Below are 13,352 nucleotides of genomic sequence, written 5' to 3'. Positions count from 1 at the left end.
CTACTGTGTGTGCAAACCTGGTAAAGACCTATAGTAAACGTTTGACCTCTGTTATTGCCAACAAAGGTTATGTTACAAAGTACTGAGTTGTATTTTTGTTATTGACCAAATACTTATTATCCACCCTGATTTACGAATAAATTCTTTACAAATCCTACCATGTGAATTCATGGATTTTTTTTTCACATTCTGTCTCTCACAGTTGAAGTGTACCTCTGGTGCAAATTACTGACCTCTGTCATCATTTTAGGTGGGGGAACTTGCACAATCGGTGGCTGACTAAATACTTTTTTGCCCCACTGTATATTTATATGGCTCTTTGAGAGGATATTGATTGACAGTAATGCATTCCCAAGTCCCTCCAACAGGACTTGAAATTGGTGTGAAATATAAGAGCTGCCCAAAAACATGTAACGTTTAAGAATTTCATCACAGCGTGAAACCACAGTTCTCAAAAAAGCTCACCACACCACCTTCTTCCTTGACAACGTCACATTCAGTGAGTATATGTTTATAACTCTTCTTTTCAAAACAAAAATGTGAGTGTGTGTGAATCTCCAATCATCTCCTGGATGATTGAGAATGCATCAAGACGTGAGTGTGTGTGGTTCATTTAGGGGACATCTTTACATTTTAGAGTGAAAAAACAGCTTGACTTACATGCTTTCCAAATTCACACCGCATTAATTTAAGTATTCAACAAGTTAATTGATCTACACAGCACGGCCATTCTGTTATGGGGCTGCCCATCACATACTAGCTACTTTTGGCTGCCCCTTTATTATCAATTTTACATGCCTTGATGTGACTGTGGTCTGGCCCTATTTACCTAAACCTGAATTAAATTATTCACAAGTCACTACAACAGGTATACTTGTGTTTAATTTGGCGTATTTGATGCTCTTCCCGACACAGCTGTCAAGGGATTTTTTTTTCCTCCTCCTGGTACTTAAATAGGGATCTTTCACTGTTAGGCAAATGTGCAAACCACTACACTATAGAGCCACAGCCTTCACATAATCCTCCTATACTGCTTAGAAAGAGTAAGTCTCTACCTTGACTCTCATGTCAGTGTCTGTGAGGACCATGTAGAACTCCTCGTAGGTCATGCCAAACTCTTTCCTCAGCTCTGTGATCAGATCCTGGTTTACCAGGTCTTCCTGACGAAAGCCCTTCATAGGCTTGTCATTCCCTGGAGAAATAAAGGCACATTAGAAGGATTCAATATCTACTTTCCTACTTTAAAGGGGGTACTAATTTCCCCTTTAAAGAATATCAATTAACTGTTAAAATCAAAGGAACATAACATTTATTGTATTTGGAATCTTAGTGAAATGGTCCAAAAGTCAAATGTAAATCTAATATATTGCCCGGAATATCAGATTGGGAAAATTGGGGAAAGAAGGAAAACTGCACACTATTGGTTAATCTGTCTTCTGTCATGTCTCCCTCCCCTCACTGCCAGTCGGTTGCGGCAGATGGCTGCCTCTCACTGAACCTGAGGTTTCTTCCTGTTCAAAAGGAGTTTTTTCTTTTTCTTCTTCTCACTGTCACCAAGTGATTGCTTGGTGACAGTGAGTCTTCTGAATGTTGTTTTGTTTTTTTGGTTTTTTTTCCTGACAATTATTCAAATGGTTATGGCTTCAAAAGGCTAGAAAAGTACAGGGCAGATACAAAAACAGCTTAAGGCATGTTACAGTCATATTTCTTAACGTAAAATGAAGAGCAATTGTTTCCCAGTTAATATGCTTACTCCTCTTTTAGTTTAGTTATCTATGCTGATTTCAAAAAACTGCTCCTTTAACAAATTTGTCTGAGAAGTTTAAGAATTAGACTCTTGAGTGAAGAGCAGAACTGAAGCATGCAGGACAAACTGGACAGACAGCAGCTGAGATATAAAAGGGTTGGATGTCTCAGAAGTCTAATGGAGCTGGTGTTTATGCAGACCAAAGCCTTTAATCATAGCTCCTTCCGTGTGTGTGTGTATGACATACGGACCACAGAACAGTGTGTTCTTGGTAGAGATGGTACGATACCACTTTTTTATGTCCAATACCGATATCATAAATTTGGATATCTGCCGATACCGATATGAATCCGATATAGTGTTTTTTAATCAACAAAACTGTTTTTTAAAATATCTTGCTGCATTTTGCAAGTCTGCAAGTTCATACTCAAGTTTAAAACAACAACTACACTAAAGCTATTCTGTTATACCTGTATGCAAAAAAAAATAATTCATAGTTCAGCAATACTGATCAATCTAATAAACTTAAACCTACACCATCCTCCCTATTCTGGTATTTTAAAGAGTACTTAGCGTAAATATTAAGCAACCTAACTAATAGGGTTCCAACTCCCAGCAACAACATAAATAAATAAAAAATAGGGAACCTCCATCACGCTCCACCTCATGATGCTTAATCGACGTAATCAACCTTAATTTGATGCAGTGTGAAAAAAAATGCACAGAAATCAATTATTTTTCAAGAAATATTAAATAGATTCAACATCTTTCTTCAACAAAATTGCAGACTGCACAGATGGTACCTTCCCAAAGTAAAATGTACTATAGCTTACTAGGGTATATATATTAGACTTAATAGTCACTATATACAGTAATTGACTTCTATTCATTTTACATCAAATTAAAACTTTGGGTGTCAGATAATTATTTATTAAAAGCTCGACATTTTAAATGAGAATAAGAAAGAAAAGTATGTCTTTGTGCCCCCTTTTCCCAGTTAATGCCCTATCGGCCCCCCTGGCTAAACTTTTTATTTACTAAATTTTCTATTTTCTATGAGTCTGTTGTGGCCAGTGCGATCCTCTATGCTGTTGCATGCTGGGGGAGCAGGCTGAGGGTCGCAGATGCCAACAGACTTAATAAACTAATCCGTAAGGCCAGCAATGTTGTGGGGATGGAGCTGGACTCCCTCAAGGTGGTGTCGGAGAGGCGGATGCTGTCCAAGATAAAGACAATGTTGGATAACACCTCCCACCCACTCCATGACATGCTGGTCAGTCACAGGAGCACGTTCAGTGAGAGACTGAGATTACCGAAAAGCACCACTGAACGACACAGGAAATCATTCCTGCCTGTGGCCATCTCCCTGTACAACGCATCCACTTAACACACTGTTTGCTGCTACAGCTACACGTTTCTTTTCCAACTATTTATTTATGAGTGACTTATGTATGTATGTATGTATATATATGTATATATTGTACTATTCTTAGTTAGTGTATTGTCTGTCTTGTCTTAATGTTGGTTTAAAATGGAGCACTGTAACAAAAAATAATTTCCCCCAGGGATCAATAAAGTATTCTGATTCTGATTTGCTAGATCTGCCCCTGCACAGTTACCAGCGTCAGCTACGTAGAAAAAGATCCTGGTGTAGAAAGTAATATTAAATAAATTCTAACAACAGCTTATCAAGCTTAAACGTGCTGCTGTTGTTCAGCCGCTGGTTTCCTCTTTCTGGTGCAAAGTGGGCCAAAAACAAACGAGAGATGGACTCGCGACAGAAAAGCAGATCAGCTGATCATTGAGCAATTTCACGATTGAAGTAGCAGCCGGAGAGCGAGAGGCAGTCGCTTGTTAAGCTTAACGCAGGAATGCTTTACAAACATTCAGAGATGGACTTACACACTTGCTTTACTTCTCTCGGGGATAACTTTGTCGGAGATGAAATGCCAGGTTGCTAGTGAAGCTCCACATGCTATCCAGACCACCGACAGGTCCCGCATGCCACAGCCGCTCTATCACGTGATGCATACTGCTCCGACGTGCTAACGTTCTGAGGTGAGTTACGGCGTGTTGCAAGTTTTGTGAGGTGCTTTCGTGATATTTAATGGATCGGATTACATTTTTTATTTTTCTCCGATCCAGTAATTTAGGTCAGTATCGGACCGATACCGATATGTAATATCGGATCGGTCCATCTCTAGTTCTTGGTGGCTGGTTTGCCCACTCTCTGCTGTGTAATGTGTATGAGCAATCAAGTCAGGAAACCCCCAGTACATGTAGGTGGCAGAAGACAGACTGCACACACAGATATGTACAGCAAACATTCTTTAATATGGTCTATATGCAAACATACACTTGGCCAACCAGGCTACAACCCAAAGATGAAGTCACTGTAACCAGAGGAGGGGCAATGCTGAAAGGACCAGCTGTTTGTACATGATCACCCACAGTGCGTTTCTCTCACTTCCAAGGACTCTTATGTTGACTTCCATTTACTTTCTTGAGATTCATTTACATACTGTTGCTTACCTTAACCTAAACTTAAATCAAGCCTTCAGTATGGACAGCACTCACACAACAACATTTCCCTGAAAAATGGTATTTTAAGGCAAATCACATCTACTGTATTCCTAAAAACATGCAAACTTACTTACATTTATGACAGAATACCTAAGTCTGTTTATTTCAGTACTAAGTAGAGAGCAAGCTTGAGTAGACAAAGTGTTAAAGTCAAACTCTCTTGTATTGCAGGGTCTTTAGTATATAAAACAACTTGGGATGGCTGTTGTTGTAAATCGGGGCAATAAAAAAAAACCTGGACTAACTGCTTTGTTGTTCTGTGTTTCTAGTTAACTTGTTTTTTTTGTGTGGTGCACAGAAGTTCCCACTGTTGTGTTACTGGTTTAATATTGTTTTCCTCATACTACATGTGAGTATTCTGTGTTTTCACAAAGTAGAACAGAAAAGCAGCAGCTCTTAAAATGACAGGAAAAGCATTTAGTTGGATCTACGATGACTCTGTCATCCTAAGGAAGATTTACTGACAGCGGAAACATGATTTTGATTTAGAATTACAGCCTTTTGCGGTCATCTTTGTACCGAGTTGTTTCTCCTCATAAGCTGTTTCACAGATGAGCCATTAAAGGTAGAAAAGCTGGTCATCCAGTTTCATATTGGGCTCTTTGCGGATGCTCTGACCCACAAGGAAAGCCAACTTGTGGGCGTACTGGCAGGGAGCAGGCACTCTGATGATCCCCTAAAGCACAAAGAAAAACAATCAGGCATGACCAACACAATGCCAAAGTCAGTGACATTTACACAGTCGGGGAAAATTATTTGATCCTGCTGAATTTATACGTTTGCTCACTTACACAGAAATGAAGTCTAATTTTTAATGGCAGTTTTATTTTAACAAATACAGAAAAAAACCCATTATATCAGAGTTATGAATGGATTCACATGTCACTGAGTGAAACAAGTATTTGATACACAAGTAAAACACAAGTGGGTACTTTGTGAAGGAACTCTTGGCCAGTACAGCCGTATAGTCTGTCACCAGGTTTGCACACATCTCTGGAGTGATTTTGGCCCGGTCCTTTTTACAGAAACTAAGTCCTTTAGGTTTCTCAGTTGCCACTTGGGAACTCAAAGCTTAAGCTCCCTCCACAGGTTTTCTATACAATTGAGGTCTGGAAACTGACTAGACCACTCAATGACCTTAATGTACTACTTCTTTGGCCGGTATGTTTTAGGTCATCATCATGCTGGAAGACTGATTCGGACTAGGGCTGCCACGATTAGTCGACTATCAAAATCGTCGACGACTAATTTAATAGTTGATGTGTCGTTTGAAGCTTTGTAAGATCCCAAAAGACGCAGGAATAAGTAATAGTATTTAAGGGTGTAATAACGGACTGAAGCAGAAGATGGCAGCACTGCATGTACAAGGATGCCAGCTGCCGTTAAACCTTGAAGAAGAGGAAGCCTTGTCCCAGAATTCGTAGCGCAGCCCTGCTCAGTTTCCAACAATGGCGGCAGCTAGTTAGTTTTAATGTTACTCTTATTATTCTTTCTGGGTCACAAAATAAACGTTTAACATATTTTCAGGCGAGAATGTAGCTGTGTAAACTTCAAATATCTGCTCAGTTTATCAAGACACCACGTATTTTCAAAAGCGCTCCGACGTTTTCGGAGAAGTCTGTTACCCACCAGCTCGATAGCGAGCCGGGGTTCAAGGCTCACCAGAGCCGGTGAGAACACCGGACTCCCGGCAAATCGTTTTCAAACCCAATGCCGTCTTTCACTACTCAGGTTAAACATATATAAATCAGTTAGATAACTTAAAAATGTTATCGTTTAGCTTTTTGTTTTAGTATTTTATTTGTTCCTGAGTAAATCGGTTTGGCTGAGATTAAAGTTATAGTTTTTACACAGCTGAATAAACATCAAGCAGACAGCTGATTATCAGGAGTGTGAGATGCTCGAGAATATACTCCGGTGTCCTGTTATATTTTAGATAGCAAGGAGCAACGGCTGAGTTTATTATACTCCACCGAAACAATCTGCAGATTTCATTAAACTTTAATAAACTATCATCTAGTCTTTATTTTTAGTTAGCACATACCATAAACACTTAAAGCTGTAAACTAATGATAGTTATATAAGAGCAGATGCTGCTGGTGCAATAAGCGGTACGTTTTACGTCCAATGGATGCATGATCTGATTAGTCGACTAATCGCAAAAATAATCGGTGACTAGTCGACTATCAAAATAATTGTTTGTGGCAGCCCTAATTCGGACCCACCTTTAGTCTTCTGTGCTCTTATCGGAAAAACACCTCCAAAGTACAAAGTTTCCACCTTCATGTTTGACTGCAGAGATCATGTTCTTTGGCAATACTCTGCATTTCTTGTCCTACAAATACAGCGGGTTGAGCTGATGCCAAAGAGCTCAATTTTGGTTTCATCTGACCGCAGCACTTTCCAAGCCTTCTCTAAATCATTTAGTTGTTCACTGGCGAACTTAAGATGGGTGTGTCATGTGCCTTCCTGGTGTCCGTAGTCCCAGCTGCCTTCAGATCTCTAACACGCTCCTGGCATGTAGTTTTGTGCTGATGACCACCTTTCTTGTGCACCCCATGAGCAAAGATCGTATGTGGAGCTCCAAACCGAGGGCAACTGATGGTCATTTTATATTTCCAGATAATTGCACCAGTAATTGTCACCTTCTTACATCCCATTCCCCGTTTGTCCTTTGACAGCTCTTTTTCAATTACTGAAAAATATAATTAATTGAAGAAATTGATTCTGTAGACAGGTGTGCTTTATAATTAGACACTCTTCAACTCATTGATTGTAATTTGCCAATTTGAGTCAGAATTCTGGCTGGGTTGTAGGGGATCAAATAATTATATCACTCATTGATTTTTGACTGATATTCTCCCTCCATTAAAATTAAATTGTATTGCTTTGTAAATTTTTAAATTAGAGTCGATCATTCAAAAACGTCATCATTTAATGAAAACTCCTTAAAAACACTGAGGAGAAAGACGCCTGATTATGACCGGTTTAGATGAAGACAACATTTTCAGTGTAGAAAGATTTCTACTCAAAAAGGTCACTCTGATGCCAGCCTACCTGCCAGTTGTAGTACATGTGGCAGAGCTTGTAGGTGAGCCGCTGCATGTGATCTGGCTTGAGTCCACTGGTGTCATACACGACATTGTAGTGGGTTGGTGAGACACTCCCACTGCGAACAGCCTGGCTCACAATATAGAAGTCATACCTAGAAAACAAACGTGCAACAGTACTGTCACAATACAACTGCTCCTATGTAAATATCAAAAGACCGTTAACAGCTAAAAACAAAAAACCAACAAAAACCCCGTCCCCCTCAAAACAAGACGTACCACTCTGGCCGGGTGACCTCTGCGTCAATGATGGTGCCAGGAGGAGGATTGGACACCTTGCCATTTATGTGGGCGAAAAACCTGCTGCTTATGCGCTTCCTCACCACCACCACACTCAGCTTTGGGCTACAACAAAAAGACAGAGGCTCTGGGAAAACCTGACACTTCTACTAAATAATCTCAACTTTGTTCTTTAGATGCTCAGGAATAAATACTAACAGCACTACAAAAACGTCCATGTTCCAACCAGTCATTTTACTTTACTGTCCTTACAATTCTCAAATCAAAGGAAGGAATCATGTATGACCATTTGTATTATCAATAACCCCACAGTGCAAATTTAACTGCCTCTGAGGGCAACGGTTTTTAGAGATTTAAAAAACACCATAACTGTTGGAGATGTAAAAACTCACTTGTAGTCTTGCCCCATTGACTTGATGGAGTCCATGATCTGCTGAACCTCATAGTTCACCACACTGTGCAACTGCCCATCCCCCACTCCGTCTCGGTAAACGATGATGCGTGAAGGCAGACAGCCATTGAACCTCAAATACTCTTTCAGGGCAGCTGGAAAACAAAGTGTTAAGACAGTTTCTGAGATCCTCTGTGTATTTAAAAGTAAAAGTTTTTGAAATGACAAAAGAAACTTGCCACTCAAAGTCTTCTTCAGCTCATCCATGATCTCCTGACCTTTGTGTTGCAGCACACACTTTGAGAACCACCTTGAAAAACATTTGAATCATTAACTGTACTATTGCATTTAAAGGCTGGGAAACCACACACACACACACACACACACACACACACAAAACGCCAAGTGAGGCCTTGTTTGCACATGTTGAACATAACCGAGAGCATTGCACTGCTCCCAGTGTGAATTCCCACCTCAGTTACAGAAACCAACCTGCTCATGCTTTGGTTGAGACTGGCCACTAGAGCACCAATAGACCTTTTCCCAGCAGCGGTGTCATGGTAGCAGTCGATGCCCACGATCATCAGCTGTTTGAGCTGCACAAACATGACAATATCACAAGGGGTTGCCACAGCAGGTAGCTCCGGATGTATGACTTAGCAGATTTTCTTTCTTTTTCTTAATGTTGGACAGCTACAGAACCATAGATGATTTCTGCACCTCCAGAGATCAAACTGGGGATCTATTTTTAAGAAGTCATCCCAAGGACAGTCAGAGGCATTGTGAACCCAATCAAACCAGTTTTGGATGAAAGGAGAAAAAAAAATACATTCTCATCTAAAGCACCAGAAAGTTTAATCAATTCAAAAGTTACTACTCTTTGCTTTCCAAAACACCTTAAACTTTAATCTCTGACATCTGAAGTATTTAGTTTGTGCGGGACTTACAGGGATTTCCACACTCCAGAGTTCCCCTCCCATCTTGCAAGCCATCTGCAGAGCAATCTTTGTAGCTATAGTCATGAGTGCCTGAGGTCGGCTGAGGGTACGGGCCACCACACACTGGCTGGGAGTGGGGCGGTCCACACAAAGGAACTTCTTAACGCTGTCATACCTATCCTTCCTGTTGTTGGGGAGGACTACCACCACCTAACAAACAGAAACACCCTGAGGTCTGGTACCGCTTTGGGAAACGTCGAAATTAAGATCCCTGATGACAAAAATGCATTGTGACATAACTACAATACACTGACCTGCAGTTTCTGTCAGTTATAAAAAAAATGGCTACAATTCGAGCATTTAAATGCAAATGTGGTTCATAAAAAACATTTTAGACCTGAAAACTGAAAAGTAAATGTACAAGTGTGTGCACTTCACACATCACCAACCATCTCTATCTGGGGTCCGACACTGTGCCGCAGGGCTGCGAGGAGAGACTCCTGATGATCTTCATACTGTATCCTACAGAAAAACAAGGATGCACGATAACGTTTGTGAATTAAAAGACAAGAAAAAAAAAACCTACAAGTGTTACAGTCAAAAATTTCACTTTACATACATGACAGTCCATTGTGATAAAAAAAAAAATGTGTTGCAGAAATACTTAAAAATGCTAAACTCACATGACAGGTTTTCCCATGGTGATTCCCAGTGGGCCTGAGACTCTGCTGAGGTTCTGTAGAAGAGAACTGGCTTCATTGCTGTTACGACGGGTGTGAAAGAGGAGCCAGTTGTTCAAGGGAGGAGCGCTTATCACAGCTAATCCACGCATCTCTTTGGCCCAGTCAGCGGCCCAGGGGTTGTAGTCATACTATGTGATAATTATATTAAACATATTAAACGAGCCCTTAAATGTATCTGTTTAATTAACTGAGAAGAAGAAATTATACCGATCTTGACCGTTGGTAAATCCTCTCCACAGGGAGGACTCTGCCAGCCAGATTTAGAAGTTGGTTATCAAAGCTGAGTCCCCACTTATCCAACTCGGCTTGCGCATCAGCGTTCCTGTGAAATAATTTAAGCTGTAAATCAAAGCCAGGAATCTTACAGACAGAACATAATGACGAAGAAATTTGCAGTCAACTTTTGAGTATATTATCAGAACACCCAAAGTGTGTCTGAGATGAAGACAACTTCTAGGGGAAAAAAAAAAAAAAAATCAGAGCTTTAATTGTCATAATCAATTGAAAATATATGCCTCAAAAATCACCTCTCCTCTTAAGCACAGTATAGATGTGACAAGTCCAGTGTTAACACTAAATCATTGTTTTATATATTATTGCCTAGCTATTAAAGACCACCTAGGCAATAACTCAAAACAATCCGTTTATTTCTATTCTGATTGTGATTATACTAGTGACTGTCACCTACCTCTGTATATTAGTGATAAATCTGTTGAGGCGTCCCTCCCTCTGCTCTGGGGTCAGTCTGGTGTGGGTACTCAAGTCCTTCATGATGCTGAAATCAGCCCGCATCTTATCAGTCAAGCCTGTTAAACACAACCAATCAAAATGTAAAATATCAAATTCCTATAAAAAGTTAGTTATAATAAAACAACTTCCTTGTAAAACACATCTGAGGCCAATGTTTCAGGTATCAGAATAAACAAACTAAATACCTTCTTGTGGATTACTATTAGTGAATCTAACTGCTAACATTTCTGACTTGTACCTTGTTGAAAGTGGTACATACATGTTTGTAAGATTAGCATTGTAACTTTAATGCAGACGGACTGAGGTCCTTAGACGTGACGCTGGAAAGTGGCCGGGGCCCCGAACAGGCCAAACGGAAGTGTCACGAACTGGTACAAACCGTACGGAGTGGAGAAGGCCGTTTTCTCCCTGGCCTCGGCAGACAAGGGAATCTGCCAATAGCCCTTGGTTAAGTCCAGTGTCGTGAAAAAGCGGGCCGTGCCTAACCGGTCCAGGAGCTCGTCGACCCAAGGCATGGGGTAGGCATCAAAGCGTGACACTTCGTTCACCCTGCGATAGTCGACACAGAACCGTATAGACCCATCCTTTGTCGCCACCAGAACGATGGGGCTACACCAGGCGCTGTGCGACTCTTCTATTACTCCCATCCTCAGCATTTCCGCCAATTCCCTCTGCACGATTTTTCGCTTATGCTCCGGGAGCCTGTAGGGCCGTGAACGCACCGTCACGCCGGGCTGCGTCACGAAATGGTGCTCGATGAGGGACGTCCGGCCGGGCAGGGGAGAGAACACGTCCGCAAAACGCTGTTGCAACGCGACAACATCCGCTCTCTGGGCCTGTGTGAGATGGTCATCACAAGGGAGGGAGGTGGGAATGATAGAATTTGGCACCTCAGGCCCCAACTCATCTCTCTCCTTCACCAAGCTCACCAGAGAAGCGGTTTCAACCTCTCGCCACAGTTTGAGGAGATTGAGGTGATAAATCTGCGTGGCTCCTCCCCTGTCCGACCGAGCGACCTCATAGTCCACGTCCCCGACTCGCCGTGTGACCACAAAGGGTCCTTGCCACTTGGCGAGCAACTTTGAGCTGGAAGTAGGGAGTAATACAAGCACTTTATCTCCCGGTGAAAATTGCCTGAACCTAGCCCCTCTGTCATACAGGCATTGCTGACGCTGCTGAGCCTGGAGCAAATTCTCCCGTGACAACCTCCCCAAAGTGTGGAGTTTTGCTCTCAGGTCCAACACATACTGAATCTCATTTTTGGCGGGGCTCGGACCGTCCTCCCAGCTTTCGTTAATCAGGTCGAGCACCCCACGTGGCCTCCTGCCGAACAGCAGTTCAAAGGGAGAAAATCCCGTGGAGACCTGGGGCACCTCCCGCACTGCGAATAACAGAGGGTCTAGCCAGTGATCCCAATTGTGTTCATCCTCGTTAATGAACTTCCGAATCATGGACTTTAAAGTCTTATTCAGCCGCTCCACCAGCCCGTCAGTCTGAGGGTGGTAGACGCTGGTCCGAATAGATTTAATGCCCAGTAATTCGTACAGTTCCCGCAGTGTACGAGACATAAACGACGTGCCCTGGTCAGTCAGTATCTCTTTCGGGATTCCGACTCGGGAGATGACCTGAAACAGTGTCTGCGCCACACTCTTTGCAGAGATGGTGCGCAGCGGAACTGCTTCCGGGTACCGCGTTGCGTAATCCACCAGGACTAACACAAAGCGGTAGCTGCGTGCACTCCGGTGAAACGGCCCGATGAGGTCCATGCCGATGCGCTCAAACGGGACCTCAATGAGGGGGAGAGGGCGCAGCGGCGCCTTCGGTATGGCCGGCTGGTTAACAAGTTGGCAGTCCGGGCAGGACGCGCACCAGCGGCGCACATCCGCTCGGATGCCCGGCCAATAAAATCGGGCCGTTATTCGCTCCAGAGTTTTCTCATAGCCCATATGCCCTGCCATGGGGTTATAGTGGGCCGCCTGGAAAAGCGTTTCCCGGCGGCCCTGCGGCACCAACAACTGGGTGTGTGTTTCCTCTGTCTGAGTGTCACGACTCACTCGATATAATCGGTCATTTAATAAGACGAAACGTAGGTCTGCGCGGCCTCAGGGCGCACCACGTGACCATCAATAGCCATCACTTGGTCAAAGGCTGAGTGTAGGGTGCCGTCACGAGACTGCTCCAGTGGGAAATCACCCATGGGGGACACTTCCGGGGCCGGCGGGACGTCCCGTGAGGGACCCGCCGGCTCCTCCCCCCCGGAGTCGGTGTCGGACGACCCCGCGTCACCGCTGCATGCCGCGCACACGCTACACCCCGCTTCCGGTCGTGATCGCACCCCCGCGTACTGCCCCAGTAGCCGATGAAACCCCGGCCAATTGGTACCCAGAATCAGGGGGTGCGACAGGCGCGGGCTAACCGCCGCCGTTACTCTATGTGTTTTGCCCTTATACTTTAATAACAGCGGCACTCTGGGATACCTGTGAACATCACCATGCACATGTAACACACCCCAAGCAAGAGGGCGGCTGACAGATTATGTCTGGTTCTGAAAAAAACAGATAAATTATGAGATGGACGACAGGTAGTGTGTTTCCTCTCTCGCTTCTGCCAGATCTTTATTTAAACACATTCATGTGTTCACAACAGGTTGCAAAAACTTCTTAACATCTCTGTCTCACATTCCCAAAGCCCAAAATCAGAATAAACTAAAATAGTATAATAATAGTATAAACAAAAATCTAAACAGTCATCTCTGTTGTTTGTTACTAAGAGCTATAAATCACACTTTTTTTCACACATCGTTTGATAAAGCAAACATTCCAGTATTGTACCATATACTAATGGCGTATC

General features: G+C 42.8%; 1 protein-coding gene across 1 annotated transcript; it reads right to left on the bottom strand.

The window, feature by feature from the left end:
- Positions 1-4,060: 4,060 nt before the first annotated feature.
- On the bottom strand, positions 4,061-12,550 carry LOC113013698 (uncharacterized). Its single transcript, XM_026154832.1, has 12 exons — positions 10,882-12,550; positions 10,441-10,558; positions 9,960-10,074; positions 9,693-9,880; positions 9,459-9,531; positions 9,019-9,219; positions 8,564-8,667; positions 8,311-8,381; positions 8,073-8,226; positions 7,660-7,785; positions 7,388-7,535; positions 4,061-5,006 (listed from the first exon to the last, which is right to left on the bottom strand). The coding sequence occupies exons 1-12, from the start codon at positions 12,458-12,460 to the stop codon at positions 4,890-4,892; spliced, it is 2,994 nt and encodes a 997-aa protein (XP_026010617.1). The 5' UTR covers positions 12,461-12,550; the 3' UTR covers positions 4,061-4,889.
- Positions 12,551-13,352: the final 802 nt, after the last annotated feature.

This window comes from Astatotilapia calliptera, chromosome 20, assembly GCF_900246225.1.
Source record: "Astatotilapia calliptera chromosome 20, fAstCal1.2, whole genome shotgun sequence".
NCBI classification, from domain to species: Eukaryota; Metazoa; Chordata; class Actinopteri; order Cichliformes; family Cichlidae; genus Astatotilapia; species Astatotilapia calliptera.
Note: the sequence above shows the minus strand (reverse complement) of the source record. Positions and strands in the feature narration are given on the sequence as shown.

Coding starts and splice junctions, on each gene's coding strand:
- LOC113013698 (XM_026154832.1), bottom strand. CDS start 12,460: ATGGCAGGGCATATGGGCTATGAGAAAACTCTGGAGCGAATAACGGCC. Junction 9,220..9,458: donor TCGGACCCCAGATAGAGATG/GTTGGTGATGTG, acceptor TCTGTTTGTTAG/GTGGTGGTAGTCCTCCCCAA. Junction 7,536..7,659: donor GAGGTCACCCGGCCAGAGTG/GTACGTCTTGTT, acceptor TTTGTTTTCTAG/GTATGACTTCTATATTGTGA.